The 21240-nt window shown below is 44.2% G+C and overlaps 2 protein-coding genes across 7 annotated transcripts; both read right to left on the bottom strand.

Annotated features, from left to right (window-relative positions):
* Positions 1-2898: 2898 nt before the first annotated feature.
* LOC111946378 lies at positions 2899-12685 on the bottom strand. 6 transcript variants are annotated; one of them, XM_023949214.1, is made up of 15 exons: positions 12329-12685; positions 12103-12217; positions 11920-12009; positions 11557-11605; positions 10562-10683; positions 10444-10476; positions 6254-6424; positions 6136-6168; positions 5876-5994; positions 5242-5353; positions 5063-5149; positions 4284-4316; positions 4066-4173; positions 3715-3885; positions 2899-3603 (listed from the first exon to the last, which is right to left on the bottom strand). In XM_023949214.1, exons 1-15 carry the CDS (start codon positions 12367-12369, stop codon positions 3541-3543), a joined length of 1347 nt encoding a protein of 448 aa, XP_023804982.1. In that variant the 5' UTR covers positions 12370-12685; the 3' UTR covers positions 2899-3540. The 6 variants fall into 6 exon arrangements, 3 of the variants coding, with proteins under 3 accessions (XP_023804982.1, XP_023804984.1, XP_023804983.1); XR_002872061.1 differs by lacking the exons at positions 2899-3603; positions 3715-3885; positions 4066-4173; ... (4 more) ...; positions 6136-6168; positions 6254-6424 and adding exons at positions 6918-7299; positions 7614-7911; positions 8023-8193; ... (3 more) ...; positions 9550-9661; positions 10184-10302; XR_002872062.1 differs by lacking the exons at positions 2899-3603; positions 3715-3885; positions 4066-4173; ... (4 more) ...; positions 6136-6168; positions 6254-6424 and adding exons at positions 6919-7057; positions 7132-7911; positions 8023-8193; ... (3 more) ...; positions 9550-9661; positions 10184-10302.
* LOC105356541 lies at positions 12451-19258 on the bottom strand. Its single transcript, XM_023949788.1, has 12 exons — positions 18515-19258; positions 18289-18403; positions 18106-18195; positions 17743-17791; positions 16749-16870; positions 14750-14782; positions 14490-14608; positions 13856-13967; positions 13677-13763; positions 12898-12930; positions 12663-12787; positions 12451-12499 (listed from the first exon to the last, which is right to left on the bottom strand). Exons 1-12 carry the CDS (start codon positions 18553-18555, stop codon positions 12451-12453), a joined length of 975 nt encoding a protein of 324 aa, XP_023805556.1. The 5' UTR covers positions 18556-19258.
* Between the last annotated feature and the right edge of the window lie 1982 nt (positions 19259-21240).

Raw genomic sequence — 21240 nt, 5'->3', positions numbered from 1 at the left:
GGATTAAAAAATGGTCTGAAATCAGCTACTTTTAGCTTTATTTTCTATATTTCTCCGCAGATCGCTTCCTCTATGGTCGTGGCCATCTCTCGTCTTCCCGGCCTAATTGACCAATGACGGGACGTTTTAGTTGCTTTCGGATGCGTCGACGGGTCTGATTGGCTCTGTCTGCACCACGTGGTCAGCGTGACTTGATTCCCTAGAGACCAAAACTGGCGGACCCACGCTAAACTTTCACAAACACATCTGAAGAGTTTGCGATCAAATTTGTGTTAAAATAATGGCAGGCATCGTCATTATTGAGCGTGGTCACGACCTCAGTTGTGAGAAGACGATAAAAAACAAATTGAAGTGGTCTTGGCTGGAAAAAAAAGATTTTTAAGGTAGTGTAGGTCAAATACTTTTTTGTTTAAAATAATCTCAAAACCACATTTTGAAATAATTTCAATTTTAGTTTTGAGTTTCAGTTTTTATTTTGAATACATTTCTTTATCTAATTTATTTGTATTTCCTAATTACCATGATTTAGTTCAGTATAGTTGACATTAATTATAAGTATTTGATGGTTTGGACCCGCACTCCCTTAAAAAATAATGTTTACAATGTTTAGTTTAGTTTGTATGTTTGTTTTGATATTTCCCAGATTACTTAGTATTGGTGTTAAAGAATTGATGTATTATGTTATAGAATTATAGTTTAAAGCAGATCCCATATTTTGATGTAATTATATTTTGAGAAAACAGTGCAAGTGGATGTTGTACATCAGTCATTTCTAAAGCAGAAATAATGTATAAATAACTGAGGTATTTTCATAGAATATCATAGTTACTGGTGTTCTTTTTGCCATTTGGGGCTTTGATGTTACTATATTTTAGCAATTGTATGTTTTGCAGCTTTAAGGAAAAGCGTAGATTGTAGGATTGTGTTACTTTGAGCAATTTTCCAAATTCTTTTTTAGTACCAGCAAGTCCTTAATGGAGAGTCAAACTAGGGGTTTGAATGACAAATCATGATGCTCCAATTAGTCTTAGTTTCTTGATAAAGAAGTGAATAACTAGTTGCCAGAATGCACCAGAATGCATCTAAGACCACGTATTTTTCCAAAATTTCGCTCTGTGCCCGCCATATCGCTCAAAGAAAAGTTCAGGGATTTTTTCCTTGCCTGACTTTCATCACTGCAGAGAAGATCTCTGCCTGACATCTACAGCTCCCACTCCCTCAGTAAAGGCCAGAACATCACAAGAGACAACTTCCACCTAGGACATCACCTCTACTGCCCTCTAGGTGGCGACACAGATCCTTTTCAAACAGGAATAAAGAGACGGCTTTCTTCCCCAGAGTGGTCTTAGCCCATGACTGTATAAGAGAACTGGACTTCGTGACCCCTCCCCTTGCATTCCAAACAGGAGGGGCACACATTCTCACCGATGAATTAATGTGGATTAGGGCGATGTTGACCTCCTCATCCACACGTCTGATGGTGGCATCAAATCTATCTCCACTTTTCAGCTCCACCTGGAAATCAGTGAAGACACAATCAGACCTATTTCCTGTTCTTCAAACTATGACAAATGGAAGTTTTAGTAAAACTACGTTGCTGTCGCTCACCTGCACTCTGCAGCTCCCCTGGACGACTTGGGCATTGGTGATTATATCACCATCATCTGTTATGATGAACCCAGTCCTTGTTGTCCAAAGCACCTTCCTCCTTAAGAATAGAGATCTCAAGAGAGACACACGGGACAGCAGACCTAAGAACAAATATTGAAATAAAAAAATTAGTTATTTTTCACAGCTGCAGTTTTGCATATGTATGACAACCATATTGACAAGCGCCGCCCCGCCCCCCGAGAATCCTCCCTAGAAGAGAAGAGGGAGAAGCTGCAGTCAGTAAGTTCTGAACGATCCTCACAGACACACTGACCAAACCACAGTGGGAGCTCACAGTAGTGAAGGCGCTGTGGACGATGATATCGTAGTCCCCATACAGCCTTCTGTGGCTTACAATGCCCGGTGTAACAGTGTATTTGAATGCTGGAGGATTGCCAACAGCGATGAACGTCTGGCCTGGCCGCACAGCTGTGGAGCTGCAGAGTCGCAGGATGGGCAGGGGAATCTGTGGGAGGGCGATGAAGACAATGCAGATTTGAGCAGATCCTTGACACCACCTACTACATCAGAGAAGATCTCTGCTTGACATCTACAGCTCCCACTTCCTCATTAAAGGCCAGAACATCAGCAGAGACAAACATGTCATGACGATTGGACATTTTTTCAGTAACCTCTGGATCACACGTACAAACACCACTGCTGGCATTATGCCATCCACAATGTCTGTAACATCCCTGTTCCAGCATATCAAGGGTTGACGGGGGGGGGGGGGGGGGGGGGGATGACAATCTATGAGAGCAGTGGAAACAAATCCATTTTCCTGTTGCTGTTCAGGCATTTACCTCCGGAAACCAAATATGGACACCACTGCTGGTGTTGTGGCATCCACGACATCTAGGATTATATTCCCACTTCTAAAAAGGAGGAAGGAGCTCCCTTGACTGGGGGGGGGTGTGTGAGATAATCTATGAGAGCAATGGACACAAATCCATTTTCCTGTTGTTCAAAATGGATATCTATTACTACACTTATTTATTATAGTTAATATTATCTTATTATAATCTGAATGTCAGAATCCAGCTTCTGTTCAGATGAGAATCACTCACCATAGTAACAAGTGCCCCCCCAAGAATCCTCCCTAAAAGAAAAGAGGCAGAAGCTTCAGTCAGTAAGTTCTGAACGATCTTCACGGACACCACAGTGGGGGCTCACAGTGATCACGGCGCTGTGCTGTATCATGTTTCCTCTTAGGGACCGTCTTCCACTCACTATCCCCATAGTGACGGTCCCATTCATGGAGGGAGAGTTGCCGAAAGCTAGGACCGATTGGCCTGACCGCACAGCTGTGGAGGTGCAGAGTCGCAGGATGGGCAGCTTCATCTGTGGGAGATGATGAAGACAAAGACGGTGCAGATTTGAGCAGTTTTTTTTACACCACCTACTACATCAGAGAAGATCTCTGCCTGACATCTACAGCTCCCACTCCCTCAGTAAAGGCCAGAACATCACAAGAGACAACTTCCACCTAGGACATCACCTCTACTGCCCTCTAGGTGGCGACACAGATCCTTTTCAAACAGGAATAAAGAGACGGCTTTCTTCCCCAGAGTGGTCTTAGCCCATGACTGTATAAGAGAACTGGACTTCGTGACCCCTCCCCTTGCATTCCAAACAGGAGGGGCACACATTCTCACCGATGAATTAATGTGGATTAGGGCGATGTTGACCTCCTCATCCACACGTCTGATGGTGGCATCAAATCTATCTCCACTCTTCAGCTCCACCTGGAAATCAGTGAGGACACAATCAGACCTATTTCCTGTTCTTCAAACTATGACAAATGGAAGTTTTAGTAAAACTACGTTGCTGTCGCTCACCTGCACTCTGCAGCCCCCCTGGACGACTTGGGCATTGGTGATTATATCACCGTCATCTGTTATGATGAACCCAGTCCTTGTTGTCCAAAGCACCTTCCTCCTTAAGAATAGAGATCTAAAGAGAGACACACGGGACAGCAGACCTAAGAACAATTTACTCACTGCATTTTCAAGCTGCAGTGAGCAAGTTCTGAACGATCCTGACCAAACCACAGTGGGAGCTCACGGTAGTGAAGGCGCTGTGCACGATGACACTGATGCTTCCATGCAATCTTCTCCCGCTCACCATCCACATTGTTCTGGTCCATATGTAGGGTGGAGGGTTCCCGAAGGCCAGGACAGTCTCCCCTAGCCGCACAGCAGCAGAGCTGCCAAAGTGGAAGATGGGCAGGGGAATCTGTGGGAGGGGGATGAAGACAATGCAGATTTGAGCAGATTCTTGACACCACCTACTACATCAGAGAAGATCTCTGCTTGACATCTACAGCTCCCACTCCCTCATTAAAGGCCAGAACATCAGCAGAGACAAACATGTTAGGACGAATTGACATTCTAGTAACCTCTGGAACACACGTACAAACACCACTGCTGGCATTATGACATCCACAATGTCTGTAACATTCCTGTTCCAACATTGGGGTGGGGGTTGACAATCTATGAGAGCAGTGGAAACAAATCCATTTCCCTGTTGATCAAAATGGATAGCTATTATTAGACTTATTTATTATAGTTAATATTATCTAATTATACTCTGAATGTCAGAATCCAGCTTCTGCTCAGATGAACATCACTCACCAGATTTATCAGCGGCTCCCCCGAGAATCCTCCCTAAAAGAAAACAGGGAGAAGCTGCAGTCAGTAAGTTCTGAACGATCCTCACAGACACGCTGACCAAACCACAGTGGGAGCTCACAGTAGTGATGGCGCTGTGCTGTATCACATCGGTCTTAATATTAACGATGCCATGTGTTACAGTTCCCTTTAAACGCGTAGGGTTCCCAACGGCCAGGACCGACTCCCCTGGCCGTGCAGCAGCAGCTGCAAGGCGCTGTGCTGAATGACGTTGGCTCTTACCCACTTTCTTCTGATCACTACTCAGCCCATGACTGTATGAGAGAATTGGACTTAGTGACCCCTCCCTTTGCATTCCAAACAGGAAGTACCTGTTGGTCACAGCAAGCCAAAACCCCATAGATTTTTAAAAGGAAATAAACAGCTGTTATTCAGTTGTTCTATTGGTCTGAATAACTAACCATTCTTACTCTGATGTCTTTTTTGTTCTATAATGTTCTTTATGATCCTTATTTTGTTCTCATGCCTCTCTCATCTTTGAAGTGGGAGAACTTTTGGGGGCTGACTAAATACTTTGAATATGACAACTGCAATGAGCAAAGTTGATTTGATTTTTCTCGTGTTTTGGGTAGTGCCTTCAGACAACCAAAGCTGTGAACTGACTCTAAATAAAGTGGTGGGTTAAAAAGAAGGAAAGGGGAAAAGGGAGAGGAAGAGGAAAAGAAAGAAAACTGGAGAATGAGGAAGGAGAGGAAGAGGACAAAGAGGAAGCACATTCTCACCGATGAATTAATGTGGATTAGGGCGATATCGGCCTCATCCATAGGTTTGATGGTGGCATCAAATCTATCTCCACTTCTCAGCTCCACCTGGAAAACGGTGAGGACACAATCAGACCTATTTCCTGTTCTTCAAAATATGACGACTTGAAGTTCTAGTAAAACTACGTTGCTGTGCTCACCTGCACTCTGCAGCTCTCCCAGACAATGTGGGCATTGGTGATTATATCACCATCATCCGTGACTATGAACCCAGTCCGTGTCAGCCAAGCCTCCCTCCTGAAGAATAGAGATCTAAAGAGAGACAGAGGTGACAACATATTTAAGGGGCATATAGCATGCAATTCTTAAGCCTACATGCATATATATGAGAATATATTTCTTTTGTTACACTAAAGAACGATTTTGAAAATAAAAAGTTAGTTATTTCCGCAGCTCCATTTTTGCATATGTGTGTCAATCCGCTCAGAGAACAGGTTTTAGAGGAATACTCAGAAATGCTTGAATGGATCAAAATACCGACTTGGGGCTGTTTTTGAAGAGGAATTAACATGATGTTACACTCAAAGTTGATTTCAAATTATAAAGGCTCCATAAGGAGCTCATCTGTGTCTCTGAAAGTACTAGTATACTTCTGTTAACACATCATCAGAGACTTAGCATAAAGATCAATCATTTAAAATCAATGTTTACATGACGCATTTTTATTCTGATCTTCATTGCGATTACTTTTGTCCAGGTAAACGCAGCTGAGGCTTCAACATCCCATCACTACAGCCAGCCTTCAGCTCAGTGAACAGAGGTTCAGGCACTTACTTCCAGAAACATAATATGGACACCACTGCTGGTGTTGTGGCATCCACGATATCTGGGATTATATTCCTACTTCTAAAAAGGAGGAAGGAGCTCCCTTGACTGGTGGGGGGGATGATAATCTATGAGAGCAAAGGACACAAATCCATTTTCCTATTGTTCATAATGGATAGCTATTATTAAACTTATTTATTATAGTTAATATTATCTTATTATAATCTGAATGTCAGAATCCAGCTTCTGCTCAGATAAACATCACTCACCAGATTTATCAGCGGTCCCCCCGAGAATTCTTCCTAAAAGAAAACAGGGAGAAGCTGCAGTCAGTAAGTTCTGAACGATCCTCACAGACACACTGACCAAACCACAGTGGGAGCTCACAGTAGTGAAGGCGCTGTGGACGATGATATCGTAGTCCCCATACAGCCTTCTGTGGCTTACAATGCCCAGTGTAACAGTGTATTTGAATGCTGGAGGATTGCCAACAGCGATGAACGTCTGGCCTGGCCGCACAGCTGTGGAGCTGCAGAGTCGCAGGATGGGCAGGGGAATCTGTGGGAGGGCGATGAAGACAATGCAGATTTGAGCAGATCCTTGACACCACCTACTACATCAGAGAAGATCTCTGCTTGACATCTACAGCTCCCACTCCCTCATTAAAGGCCAGAACATCAGCAGAGACAAACATGTCATGACGAATTGACATTTTTTCAGTAACCTCTGGATCACACGTACAAACACCACTGCTGGCATTATGCCATCCACAATGTCTGTAACATCCCTGTTCCAGCATATCAAGGGTTGACGGGGGGGGGGGGGGGATGACAATCTATGAGAGCAGTGGAAACAAATCCATTTTCCTGTTGCTGTTCAGGCATTTACCTCCGGAAACCAAATATGGACACCACTGCTGGTGTTGTGGCATCGTCGATATCTAGGATTATATTCCCACTTCTAAAAAGGAGGAAGGAGCTCCCTTGACTGGGGGGGGGGGGGGGGGGGGTGAGTTAATCTATGAGAGCAATGGACACAAATCCATTTTCCTGTTGTTCAAAATGGATATCTATTACTACACTTATTTGTTATAGTTAATATTATCTTATTATAATCTGAATGTCAGAATCCAGCTTCTGTTCAGATGAGAATCACTCACCATAGTAACAAGTGCCCCCCCAAGAATCCTCCCTAAAAGAAAAGAGGCAGAAGCTTCAGTCAGTAAGTTCTGAACGATCTTCACGGACACCACAGTGGGGGCTCACAGTGATCACGGCGCTGTGCTGTATCATGTTTCCTCTTAGGGACCGTCTTCCACTCACTATCCCCATAGTGACGGTCCCATTCATGGAGGGAGAGTTGCCGAAAGCTAGGACCGATTGGCCTGACCGCACAGCTGTGGAGGTGCAGAGTCGCAGGATGGGCAGCTTCATCTGTGGGAGATGATGAAGACAAAGACGGTGCAGATTTGAGCAGTTTTTTTTACACCACCTACTACATCAGAGAAGATCTCTGCCTGACATCTACAGCTCCCACTCCCTCAGTAAAGGCCAGAACATCACAAGAGACAACTTCCACCTAGGACATCACCTCTACTGCCCTCTAGGTGGCGACACAGATCCTTTTCAAACAGGAATAAAGAGACGGCTTTCTTCCCCAGAGTGGTCTTAGCCCATGACTGTATAAGAGAACTGGACTTCGTGACCCCTCCCCTTGCATTCCAAACAGGAGGGGCACACATTCTCACCGATGAATTAATGTGGATTAGGGCGATGTTGACCTCCTCATCCACACGTCTGATGGTGGCATCAAATCTATCTCCACTCTTCAGCTCCACCTGGAAATCAGTGAGGACACAATCAGACCTATTTCCTGTTCTTCAAACTATGACAAATGGAAGTTTTAGTAAAACTACGTTGCTGTCGCTCACCTGCACTCTGCAGCCCCCCTGGACGACTTGGGCATTGGTGATTATATCACCGTCATCTGTTATGATGAACCCAGTCCTTGTTGTCCAAAGCACCTTCCTCCTTAAGAATAGAGATCTAAAGAGAGACACACGGGACAGCAGACCTAAGAACAATTTACTCACTGCATTTTCAAGCTGCAGTGAGCAAGTTCTGAACGATCCTGACCAAACCACAGTGGGAGCTCACGGTAGTGAAGGCGCTGTGCACGATGACACTGATGCTTCCATGCAATCTTCTCCCGCTCACCATCCACATTGTTCTGGTCCATATGTAGGGTGGAGGGTTCCCGAAGGCCAGGACAGTCTCCCCTAGCCGCACAGCAGCAGAGCTGCCAAAGTGGAAGATGGGCAGGGGAATCTGTGGGAGGGGGATGAAGACAATGCAGATTTGAGCAGATTCTTGACACCACCTACTACATCAGAGAAGATCTCTGCTTGACATCTACAGCTCCCACTCCCTCATTAAAGGCCAGAACATCAGCAGAGACAAACATGTTAGGACGAATTGACATTCTAGTAACCTCTGGAACACACGTACAAACACCACTGCTGGCATTATGACATCCACAATGTCTGTAACATTCCTGTTCCAACATTGGGGTGGGGGTTGACAATCTATGAGAGCAGTGGAAACAAATCCATTTCCCTGTTGATCAAAATGGATAGCTATTATTAGACTTATTTATTATAGTTAATATTATCTAATTATACTCTGAATGTCAGAATCCAGCTTCTGCTCAGATGAACATCACTCACCAGATTTATCAGCGGCTCCCCCGAGAATCCTCCCTAAAAGAAAACAGGGAGAAGCTGCAGTCAGTAAGTTCTGAACGATCCTCACAGACACGCTGACCAAACCACAGTGGGAGCTCACAGTAGTGATGGCGCTGTGCTGTATCACATCGGTCTTAATATTAACGATGCCATGTGTTACAGTTCCCTTTAAACGCGTAGGGTTCCCAACGGCCAGGACCGACTCCCCTGGCCGTGCAGCAGCAGCTGCAAGGCGCTGTGCTGAATGACGTTGGCTCTTACCCACTTTCTTCTGATCACTACTCAGCCCATGACTGTATGAGAGAATTGGACTTAGTGACCCCTCCCTTTGCATTCCAAACAGGAAGTACCTGTTGGTCACAGCAAGCCAAAACCCCATAGATTTTTAAAAGGAAATAAACAGCTGTTATTCAGTTGTTCTATTGGTCTGAATAACTAACCATTCTTACTCTGATGTCTTTTTTGTTCTATAATGTTCTTTATGATCCTTATTTTGTTCTCATGCCTCTCTCATCTTTGAAGTGGGAGAACTTTTGGGGGCTGACTAAATACTTTGAATATGACAACTGCAATGAGCAAAGTTGATTTGATTTTTCTCGTGTTTTGGGTAGTGCCTTCAGACAACCAAAGCTGTGAACTGACTCTAAATAAAGTGGTGGGTTAAAAAGAAGGAAAGGGGAAAAGGGAGAGGAAGAGGAAAAGAAAGAAAACTGGAGAATGAGGAAGGAGAGGAAGAGGACAAAGAGGAAGCACATTCTCACCGATGAATTAATGTGGATTAGGGCGATATCGGCCTCATCCATAGGTTTGATGGTGGCATCAAATCTATCTCCACTTCTCAGCTCCACCTGGAAAACGGTGAGGACACAATCAGACCTATTTCCTGTTCTTCAAAATATGACGACTTGAAGTTCTAGTAAAACTACGTTGCTGTGCTCACCTGCACTCTGCAGCTCTCCCAGACAATGTGGGCATTGGTGATTATATCACCATCATCCGTGACTATGAACCCAGTCCGTGTCAGCCAAGCCTCCCTCCTGAAGAATAGAGATCTAAAGAGAGACAGAGGTGACAACATATTTAAGGGGCATATAGCATGCAATTCTTAAGCCTACATGCATATATATGAGAATATATTTCCTTTGTTACACTAAAGAACGATTTTGAAAATAAAAAGTTAGTTATTTCCGCAGCTCCATTTTTGCATATGTGTGTCAATCCGCTCAGAGAACAGGTTTTAGAGGAATACTCAGAAATGCTTGAATGGATCAAAATACCGACTTGGGGCTGTTTTTGAAGAGGAATTAACATGATGTTACACTCAAAGTTGATTTCAAATTATAAAGGCTCCATAAGGAGCTCATCTGTGTCTCTGAAAGTACTAGTATACTTCTGTTAACACATCATCAGAGACTTAGCATAAAGATCAATCATTTAAAATCAATGTTTACATGACGCATTTTTATTCTGATCTTCATTGCGATTACTTTTGTCCAGGTAAACGCAGCTGAGGCTTCAACATCCCATCACTACAGCCAGCCTTCAGCTCAGTGAACAGAGGTTCAGGCACTTACTTCCAGAAACATAATATGGACACCACTGCTGGTGTTGTGGCATCCACGATATCTGGGATTATATTCCTACTTCTAAAAAGGAGGAAGGAGCTCCCTTGACTGGTGGGGGGGATGATAATCTATGAGAGCAAAGGACACAAATCCATTTTCCTATTGTTCATAATGGATAGCTATTATTAAACTTATTTATTATAGTTAATATTATCTTATTATAATCTGAATGTCAGAATCCAGCTTCTGCTCAGATAAACATCACTCACCAGATTTATCAGCGGTCCCCCCGAGAATTCTTCCTAAAAGAAAACAGGGAGAAGCTGCAGTCAGTAAGTTCTGAACGATCCTCACAGACACACTGACCAAACCACAGTGGGAGCTCACAGTAGTGAAGGCGCTGTGGACGATGATATCGTAGTCCCCATACAGCCTTCTGTGGCTTACAATGCCCAGTGTAACAGTGTATTTGAATGCTGGAGGATTGCCAACAGCGATGAACGTCTGGCCTGGCCGCACAGCTGTGGAGCTGCAGAGTCGCAGGATGGGCAGGGGAATCTGTGGGAGGGCGATGAAGACAATGCAGATTTGAGCAGATCCTTGACACCACCTACTACATCAGAGAAGATCTCTGCTTGACATCTACAGCTCCCACTCCCTCATTAAAGGCCAGAACATCAGCAGAGACAAACATGTCATGACGAATTGACATTTTTTCAGTAACCTCTGGATCACACGTACAAACACCACTGCTGGCATTATGCCATCCACAATGTCTGTAACATCCCTGTTCCAGCATATCAAGGGTTGACGGGGGGGGGGGGGGGATGACAATCTATGAGAGCAGTGGAAACAAATCCATTTTCCTGTTGCTGTTCAGGCATTTACCTCCGGAAACCAAATATGGACACCACTGCTGGTGTTGTGGCATCGTCGATATCTAGGATTATATTCCCACTTCTAAAAAGGAGGAAGGAGCTCCCTTGACTGGGGGGGGGGGGGGGGGGTGAGTTAATCTATGAGAGCAATGGACACAAATCCATTTTCCTGTTGTTCAAAATGGATATCTATTACTACACTTATTTGTTATAGTTAATATTATCTTATTATAATCTGAATGTCAGAATCCAGCTTCTGTTCAGATGAGAATCACTCACCATAGTAACAAGTGCCCCCCCAAGAATCCTCCCTAAAAGAAAAGAGGCAGAAGCTTCAGTCAGTAAGTTCTGAACGATCTTCACGGACACCACAGTGGGGGCTCACAGTGATCACGGCGCTGTGCTGTATCATGTTTCCTCTTAGGGACCGTCTTCCACTCACTATCCCCATAGTGACGGTCCCATTCATGGAGGGAGAGTTGCCGAAAGCTAGGACCGATTGGCCTGACCGCACAGCTGTGGAGGTGCAGAGTCGCAGGATGGGCAGCTTCATCTGTGGGAGATGATGAAGACAAAGACGGTGCAGATTTGAGCAGTTTTTTTTACACCACCTACTACATCAGAGAAGATCTCTGCCTGACATCTACAGCTCCCACTCCCTCAGTAAAGGCCAGAACATCACAAGAGACAACTTCCACCTAGGACATCACCTCTACTGCCCTCTAGGTGGCGACACAGATCCTTTTCAAACAGGAATAAAGAGACGGCTTTCTTCCCCAGAGTGGTCTTAGCCCATGACTGTATAAGAGAACTGGACTTCGTGACCCCTCCCCTTGCATTCCAAACAGGAGGGGCACACATTCTCACCGATGAATTAATGTGGATTAGGGCGATGTTGACCTCCTCATCCACACGTCTGATGGTGGCATCAAATCTATCTCCACTCTTCAGCTCCACCTGGAAATCAGTGAGGACACAATCAGACCTATTTCCTGTTCTTCAAACTATGACAAATGGAAGTTTTAGTAAAACTACGTTGCTGTCGCTCACCTGCACTCTGCAGCCCCCCTGGACGACTTGGGCATTGGTGATTATATCACCGTCATCTGTTATGATGAACCCAGTCCTTGTTGTCCAAAGCACCTTCCTCCTTAAGAATAGAGATCTAAAGAGAGACACACGGGACAGCAGACCTAAGAACAATTTACTCACTGCATTTTCAAGCTGCAGTGAGCAAGTTCTGAACGATCCTGACCAAACCACAGTGGGAGCTCACGGTAGTGAAGGCGCTGTGCACGATGACACTGATGCTTCCATGCAATCTTCTCCCGCTCACCATCCACATTGTTCTGGTCCATATGTAGGGTGGAGGGTTCCCGAAGGCCAGGACAGTCTCCCCTAGCCGCACAGCAGCAGAGCTGCCAAAGTGGAAGATGGGCAGGGGAATCTGTGGGAGGGGGATGAAGACAATGCAGATTTGAGCAGATTCTTGACACCACCTACTACATCAGAGAAGATCTCTGCTTGACATCTACAGCTCCCACTCCCTCATTAAAGGCCAGAACATCAGCAGAGACAAACATGTTAGGACGAATTGACATTCTAGTAACCTCTGGAACACACGTACAAACACCACTGCTGGCATTATGACATCCACAATGTCTGTAACATTCCTGTTCCAACATTGGGGTGGGGGTTGACAATCTATGAGAGCAGTGGAAACAAATCCATTTCCCTGTTGATCAAAATGGATAGCTATTATTAGACTTATTTATTATAGTTAATATTATCTAATTATACTCTGAATGTCAGAATCCAGCTTCTGCTCAGATGAACATCACTCACCAGATTTATCAGCGGCTCCCCCGAGAATCCTCCCTAAAAGAAAACAGGGAGAAGCTGCAGTCAGTAAGTTCTGAACGATCCTCACAGACACGCTGACCAAACCACAGTGGGAGCTCACAGTAGTGATGGCGCTGTGCTGTATCACATCGGTCTTAATATTAACGATGCCATGTGTTACAGTTCCCTTTAAACGCGTAGGGTTCCCAACGGCCAGGACCGACTCCCCTGGCCGTGCAGCAGCAGCTGCAAGGCGCTGTGCTGAATGACGTTGGCTCTTACCCACTTTCTTCTGATCACTACTCAGCCCATGACTGTATGAGAGAATTGGACTTAGTGACCCCTCCCTTTGCATTCCAAACAGGAAGTACCTGTTGGTCACAGCAAGCCAAAACCCCATAGATTTTTAAAAGGAAATAAACAGCTGTTATTCAGTTGTTCTATTGGTCTGAATAACTAACCATTCTTACTCTGATGTCTTTTTTGTTCTATAATGTTCTTTATGATCCTTATTTTGTTCTCATGCCTCTCTCATCTTTGAAGTGGGAGAACTTTTGGGGGCTGACTAAATACTTTGAATATGACAACTGCAATGAGCAAAGTTGATTTGATTTTTCTCGTGTTTTGGGTAGTGCCTTCAGACAACCAAAGCTGTGAACTGACTCTAAATAAAGTGGTGGGTTAAAAAGAAGGAAAGGGGAAAAGGGAGAGGAAGAGGAAAAGAAAGAAAACTGGAGAATGAGGAAGGAGAGGAAGAGGACAAAGAGGAAGCACATTCTCACCGATGAATTAATGTGGATTAGGGCGATATCGGCCTCATCCATAGGTTTGATGGTGGCATCAAATCTATCTCCACTTCTCAGCTCCACCTGGAAAACGGTGAGGACACAATCAGACCTATTTCCTGTTCTTCAAAATATGACGACTTGAAGTTCTAGTAAAACTACGTTGCTGTGCTCACCTGCACTCTGCAGCTCTCCCAGACAATGTGGGCATTGGTGATTATATCACCATCATCCGTGACTATGAACCCAGTCCGTGTCAGCCAAGCCTCCCTCCTGAAGAATAGAGATCTAAAGAGAGACAGAGGTGACAACATATTTAAGGGGCATATAGCATGCAATTCTTAAGCCTACATGCATATATATGAGAATATATTTCCTTTGTTACACTAAAGAACGATTTTGAAAATAAAAAGTTAGTTATTTCCGCAGCTCCATTTTTGCATATGTGTGTCAATCCGCTCAGAGAACAGGTTTTAGAGGAATACTCAGAAATGCTTGAATGGATCAAAATACCGACTTGGGGCTGTTTTTGAAGAGGAATTAACATGATGTTACACTCAAAGTTGATTTCAAATTATAAAGGCTCCATAAGGAGCTCATCTGTGTCTCTGAAAGTACTAGTATACTTCTGTTAACACATCATCAGAGACTTAGCATAAAGATCAATCATTTAAAATCAATGTTTACATGACGCATTTTTATTCTGATCTTCATTGCGATTACTTTTGTCCAGGTAAACGCAGCTGAGGCTTCAACATCCCATCACTACAGCCAGCCTTCAGCTCAGTGAACAGAGGTTCAGGCACTTACTTCCAGAAACATAATATGGACACCACTGCTGGTGTTGTGGCATCCACGATATCTGGGATTATATTCCTACTTCTAAAAAGGAGGAAGGAGCTCCCTTGACTGGTGGGGGGGATGATAATCTATGAGAGCAAAGGACACAAATCCATTTTCCTATTGTTCATAATGGATAGCTATTATTAAACTTATTTATTATAGTTAATATTATCTTATTATAATCTGAATGTCAGAATCCAGCTTCTGCTCAGATAAACATCACTCACCAGATTTATCAGCGGTCCCCCCGAGAATTCTTCCTAAAAGAAAACAGGGAGAAGCTGCAGTCAGTAAGTTCTGAACGATCCTCACAGACACACTGACCAAACCACAGTGGGAGCTCACAGTAGTGAAGGCGCTGTGGACGATGATATCGTAGTCCCCATACAGCCTTCTGTGGCTTACAATGCCCAGTGTAACAGTGTATTTGAATGCTGGAGGATTGCCAACAGCGATGAACGTCTGGCCTGGCCGCACAGCTGTGGAGCTGCAGAGTCGCAGGATGGGCAGGGGAATCTGTGGGAGGGCGATGAAGACAATGCAGATTTGAGCAGATCCTTGACACCACCTACTACATCAGAGAAGATCTCTGCTTGACATCTACAGCTCCCACTCCCTCATTAAAGGCCAGAACATCAGCAGAGACAAACATGTCATGACGAATTGACATTTTTTCAGTAACCTCTGGATCACACGTACAAACACCACTGCTGGCATTATGCCATCCACAATGTCTGTAACATCCCTGTTCCAGCATATCAAGGGTTGACGGGGGGGGGGGGGGGATGACAATCTATGAGAGCAGTGGAAACAAATCCATTTTCCTGTTGCTGTTCAGGCATTTACCTCCGGAAACCAAATATGGACACCACTGCTGGTGTTGTGGCATCGTCGATATCTAGGATTATATTCCCACTTCTAAAAAGGAGGAAGGAGCTCCCTTGACTGGGGGGGGGGGGGGGGGGGGGTGAGTTAATCTATGAGAGCAATGGACACAAATCCATTTTCCTGTTGTTCAAAATGGATATCTATTACTACACTTATTTGTTATAGTTAATATTATCTTATTATAATCTGAATGTCAGAATCCAGCTTCTGTTCAGATGAGAATCACTCACCATAGTAACAAGTGCCCCCCCAAGAATCCTCCCTAAAAGAAAAGAGGCAGAAGCTTCAGTCAGTAAGTTCTGAACGATCTTCACGGACACCACAGTGGGGGCTCACAGTGATCACGGCGCTGTGCTGTATCATGTTTCCTCTTAGGGACCGTCTTCCACTCACTATCCCCATAGTGACGGTCCCATTCATGGAGGGAGAGTTGCCGAAAGCTAGGACCGATTGGCCTGACCGCACAGCTGTGGAGGTGCAGAGTCGCAGGATGGGCAGCTTCATCTGTGGGAGATGATGAAGACAAAGACGGTGCAGATTTGAGCAGTTTTTTTTACACCACCTACTACATCAGAGAAGATCTCTGCCTGACATCTACAGCTCCCACTCCCTCAGTAAAGGCCAGAACATCACAAGAGACAACTTCCACCTAGGACATCACCTCTACTGCCCTCTAGGTGGCGACACAGATCCTTTTCAAACAGGAATAAAGAGACGGCTTTCTTCCCCAGAGTGGTCTTAGCCCATGACTGTATAAGAGAACTGGACTTCGTGACCCCTCCCCTTGCATTCCAAACAGGAGGGGCACACATTCTCACCGATGAATTAATGTGGATTAGGGCGATGTTGACCTCCTCATCCACACGTCTGATGGTGGCATCAAATCTATCTCCACTTTTCAGCTCCACCTGGAAATCAGTGAGGACACAATCAGACCTATTTCCTGTTCTTCAAACTATGACAAATGGAAGTTTTAGTAAAACTACGTTGCTGTCGCTCACCTGCACTCTGCAGCTCCCCTGGACGACTTGGGCATTGGTGATTATATCACCATCATCTGTTATGATGAACCCAGTCCTTGTTGTCCAAAGCACCTTCCTCCTTAAGAATAGAGATCTCAAGAGAGACACACGGGACAGCAGACCTAAGAACAAATATTGAAATAAAAAAATTAGTTATTTTTCACAGCTGCAGTTTTGCATATGTATGACAACCATATTGACAAGCGCCGCCCCGCCCCCCGAGAATCCTCCCTAGAAGAGAAGAGGGAGAAGCTGCAGTCAGTAAGTTCTGAACGATCCTCACAGACACACTGACCAAACCACAGTGGGAGCTCACAGTAGTGAAGGCGCTGTGGACGATGATATCGTAGTCCCCATACAGCCTTCTGTGGCTTACAATGCCCGGTGTAACAGTGTATTTGAATGCTGGAGGATTGCCAACAGCGATGAACGTCTGGCCTGGCCGCACAGCTGTGGAGCTGCAGAGTCGCAGGATGGGCAGGGGAATCTGTGGGAGGGCGATGAAGACAATGCAGATTTGAGCAGATCCTTGACACCACCTACTACATCAGAGAAGATCTCTGCTTGACATCTACAGCTCCCACTCCCTCATTAAAGGCCAGAACATCAGCAGAGACAAACATGTCATGACGAATTGACATTTTTTTCAGTAACCTCTGGATCACACGTACAAACACCACTGCTGGCATTATGCCATCCACAATGTCTGTAACATCCCTGTTCCAGCATATCAAGGGTTGACGGGGGGGGGGGGGGGGGGATGACAATCTATGAGAGCAGTGGAAACAAATCCATTTTCCTGTTGCTGTTCAGGCATTTACCTCCGGAAACCAAATATGGACACCACTGCTGGTGTTGTGGCATCCACGATATCTAGGATTATATTCCCACTTCTAAAAAGGAGGAAGGAGCTCCCTTGACTGGGGGGGGGGGTGTGAGATAATCTATGAGAGCATCGGACACAAATCCATTTTCCTGTTGTTCAAAATGGATATCTATTACTACACTTATTTGTTATAGTTAATATTATCTTATTATAATCTGAATGTCAGAATCCAGCTTCTGTTCAGATGAGAATCACTCACCATAGTAACAAGTGCCCCCCCAAGAATCCTCCCTAAAAGAAAAGAGGCAGAAGCTTCAGTCAGTAAGTTCTGAACGATCTTCACGGACACCACAGTGGGGGCTCACAGTGATCACGGCGCTGTGCTGTATCATGTTTCCTCTTAGGGACCGTCTTCCACTCACTATCCCCATAGTGACGGTCCCATTCATGGAGGGAGAGTTGCCGAAAGCTAGGACCGATTGGCCTGACCGCACAGCTGTGGAGGTGCAGAGTCGCAGGATGGGCAGCTTCATCTGTGGGAGATGATGAAGACAAAGACGGTGCAGATTTGAGCAGTTTTTTTTACACCACCTACTACATCAGAGAAGATCTCTGCCTGACATCTACAGCTCCCACTCCCTCAGTAAAGGCCAGAACATCACAAGAGACAACTTCCACCTAGGACATCACCTCTACTGCCCTCTAGGTGGCGACACAGATCCTTTTCAAACAGGAATAAAGAGACGGCTTTCTTCCCCAGAGTGGTCTTAGCCCATGACTGTATAAGAGAACTGGACTTCGTGACCCCTCCCCTTGCATTCCAAACAGGAGGGGCACACATTCTCACCGATGAATTAATGTGGATTAGGGCGATGTTGACCTCCTCATCCACACGTCTGATGGTGGCATCAAATCTATCTCCACTCTTCAGCTCCACCTGGAAATCAGTGAGGACACAATCAGACCTATTTCCTGTTCTTCAAACTATGACAAATGGAAGTTTTAGTAAAACTACGTTGCTGTCGCTCACCTGCACTCTGCAGCCCCCCTGGACGACTTGGGCATTGGTGATTATATCACCGTCATCTGTTATGATGAACCCAGTCCTTGTTGTCCAAAGCACCTTCCTCCTTAAGAATAGAGATCTAAAGAGAGACACACGGGACAGCAGACCTAAGAACAATTTACTCACTGCATTTTCAAGCTGCAGTGAGCAAGTTCTGAACGATCCTGACCAAACCACAGTGGGAGCTCACGGTAGTGAAGGCGCTGTGCACGATGACACTGATGCTTCCATGCAATCTTCTCCCGCTCACCATCCACATTGTTCTGGTCCATATGTAGGGTGGAGGGTTCCCGAAGGCCAGGACAGTCTCCCCTAGCCGCACAGCAGCAGAGCTGCCAAAGTGGAAGATGGGCAGGGGAATCTGTGGGAGGGGGATGAAGACAATGCAGATTTGAGCAGATTCTTGACACCACCTACTACATCAGAGAAGATCTCTGCTTGACATCTACAGCTCCCACTCCCTCATTAAAGGCCAGAACATCAGCAGAGACAAACATGTTAGGACGAATTGACATTCTAGTAACCTCTGGAACACACGTACAAACACCACTGCTGGCATTATGCCATCCACAATGTCTGTAACATCCTTGTTCCAGCATATCAAGGGCTAACGGGGCGGGGGGGATGACAATCTATGAGAGCATTATTGATTATATCACCGTCATCCGTGATTATGAATCCTGTGCTATTATATCACTACTTCTAAAAAGGAGGAAGGAGCTACCTTGACTGGGGGGGATGAATATCTATGATTTTATTATTTATTATTGATTTATTATTATCATTATGTATGATTATTGATATATTATGTATTTGTTGTTATATATTATTGTTCACTTGCTGTTGATTTACTTGTGATTAATAATATTATTGACTTATTATTGAGCTATTGTTGGGCTTTTCTACATCATTTAAATTACATGTCAAAGAGATCTAAAACTTCTAAATGTTTATACATTATTTTTAAATATTCTTTGTAAAACATCTTTATTTGTAAGAAGTCCTGCAACTATGCATTTTTCATTAAAGTTTAAGCTTTTAAGTCTGACTGTTTCTCTTATTTAACAACAAATTATGTATATATAATATATTATGTTAATAATTATATCTCTGTATAAATATAAATAGATAAAATAAAAGCTACTTGGTTGCCACCAAAGGCTATAGAAATCATTGTCATGTGGGCGCCAACGACCTCACCAAGATGGCGATGAAGACGACGCAGATTTGAGCAGATTCTTGTCACCATCTACTACATCAGAGAAGATCTCTCCTTGATTTATATAAAGCGCCCACTCCCTCAGTAAAGGCCAGATGATCAGCAGAGACAAACATGTCAGGACGAATTGACATTTTAGTAAACAACATTGCTGTCACTCAGCTGCACTCTGCAGCTCCCCTTGACAACATGGGTGCAGATAATCACATCTCTATCATCTGAGATGACAAGGCCTGAACCTGTGCAGCACTTCACCTACCTCCTAGTGACTATACTATTTGTATATACTACTTTTCACTCGGTTTTATCCTGATCAGACTTTTCCCAAACTTTAACTTTAGATTTACGCAGAAACATTAAAAACTAGGGGTGTGTATTGGTAAGTCTGGCAATACGATGCGTATACCGATATTGTACCGGAACTCATTTTCTTTTTTTAAAGATGACTTGAAAAAAGCTCTACCTGAATTTCAATATGTCTTCAATTTTAATAACATTGTCAAATTCAGTTTATTTAATGATCACAATGTTAAGCAATGCGACAGAATCTCATTCTAAGTTGCTTTTACCCAAGCAATTTTATAGGGCTTTTATTTTGGTAAGTTAAAACATAGAAAGGGAACAGTCAACATTATCTGATTTCCACAACAAAATATATTTCAGTACAAGAAAAAAATGGAATGAATGTGCCTCAACCAATAAGGTTCTAAAAGTATGATTGGGGAAATAAAGTGCTGTTCATTTTCAACATTGCTTAATGTAACTTCTCCAACTTCTCCAGTACTTTTAAGCGGTTCAGGAGTCTGAATGGTGCTTCAAAAAAAAAGGGTGAGAAAACATTTCTTTCCAGAAACAATAAAGTGATGATGAGGTAGCATAAGAGGAAGCAGGAGAGTTTCTTAAATCTAGCTAAGATGTTTTGTTTACATGCAAGTCTCCATTTTGGCAGACTTGCATGTGTGTCTAATGCATGCTACGTGGATTAGACACTGTGCAGCTGCACTGCTTCACTCGTTTTATCTGCGAAGCACCGCAATCCGCGTTTTTATATGTAACTGGCAGCAACATGGCACAGAGTTTTGGTTCGGTACAATCCCAAGTAAAAACTGAGTAGTTCATGTCTCATTACAACAGAACAAGCTGGTTCTCGCTGAGACCTTGTAGTGGTCTTGTGTGGTTTAGAGCTGCTCAAAGAGGCTCAGTGGGCGATGCTGGCATCTAGCGGTTGTAGGTTAAATTGGATAACGAGTCAGATACTGAAGGACGCTCATACATAATTACATAAATATCGTCCTGACAGCGTTGTGAATCAATGCAAATATTGCAAAATGAACTATTGCGATGTATCGCCCAAACTATTATTTCTAACGACCATAGTTATGGATGCTGAGCTGATAAGCCACGCCCTTGATCCCCCTTTCTACACACTGGAACTTGCATGAGTTTGACACAAGGGCGGCGGGGGGGGGGCGCATAAATGACGCAGACTGACAGTCTCTATTCTCAAACGCTTATCTGTAGCGATAAAGAAAACATTTAAAGTGACATATTTTTGGTTCCAAATAGACACTTTTTTAAACATGTGTAGAATGGCTAAATAAATGTGTATACCAGAATTACACACACACAAAAACTTAGGTGAGCCCATGAAAACTAGGAGAACTAGGTGTGTGGCGGCTAATGGGACTTAAACTTTA

Source organism: Oryzias latipes, chromosome 19 (assembly GCF_002234675.1).
Source record: "Oryzias latipes chromosome 19, ASM223467v1".
In the NCBI taxonomy this organism is placed as follows: domain Eukaryota; kingdom Metazoa; phylum Chordata; class Actinopteri; order Beloniformes; family Adrianichthyidae; genus Oryzias; species Oryzias latipes.
The sequence above is the reverse complement of the archived record's forward strand: the minus strand, read 5'-3'. Positions and strand labels throughout refer to the sequence as shown.

Bases quoted from the DNA above. Each gene is read 5' to 3' on its own strand.
- LOC111946378 (XM_023949214.1), bottom strand. From the start codon at position 12,369: ATGGAAGCATCAGTGTCATCGTGCACAGCGCCTTCACTACC. The intron at 5,150-5,241 runs GTGAGCACAGCA...ACCGTTTTCCAG, and splicing joins GGGAGAGCTGCAGAGTGCAG to GTGGAGCTGAGAAGTGGAGA. The intron at 3,886-4,065 runs GTACGTGTGTTC...CCCCTCCCACAG, and splicing joins TAATGCCAGCAGTGGTGTTT to ATTCCCCTGCCCATCTTCCA.
- LOC105356541 (XM_023949788.1), bottom strand. From the start codon at position 18,555: ATGGAAGCATCAGTGTCATCGTGCACAGCGCCTTCACTACC. The intron at 18,404-18,514 runs GTGAGCTCCCAC...GTCTCTCTTTAG, and splicing joins TGCACAGCGCCTTCACTACC to ATCTCTATTCTTAAGGAGGA. The intron at 16,871-17,742 runs GCCAATCGGTCC...CTGTGCGGCCAG, and splicing joins CTCCACAGCTGTGCGGTCAG to GCCAGACGTTCATCGCTGTT.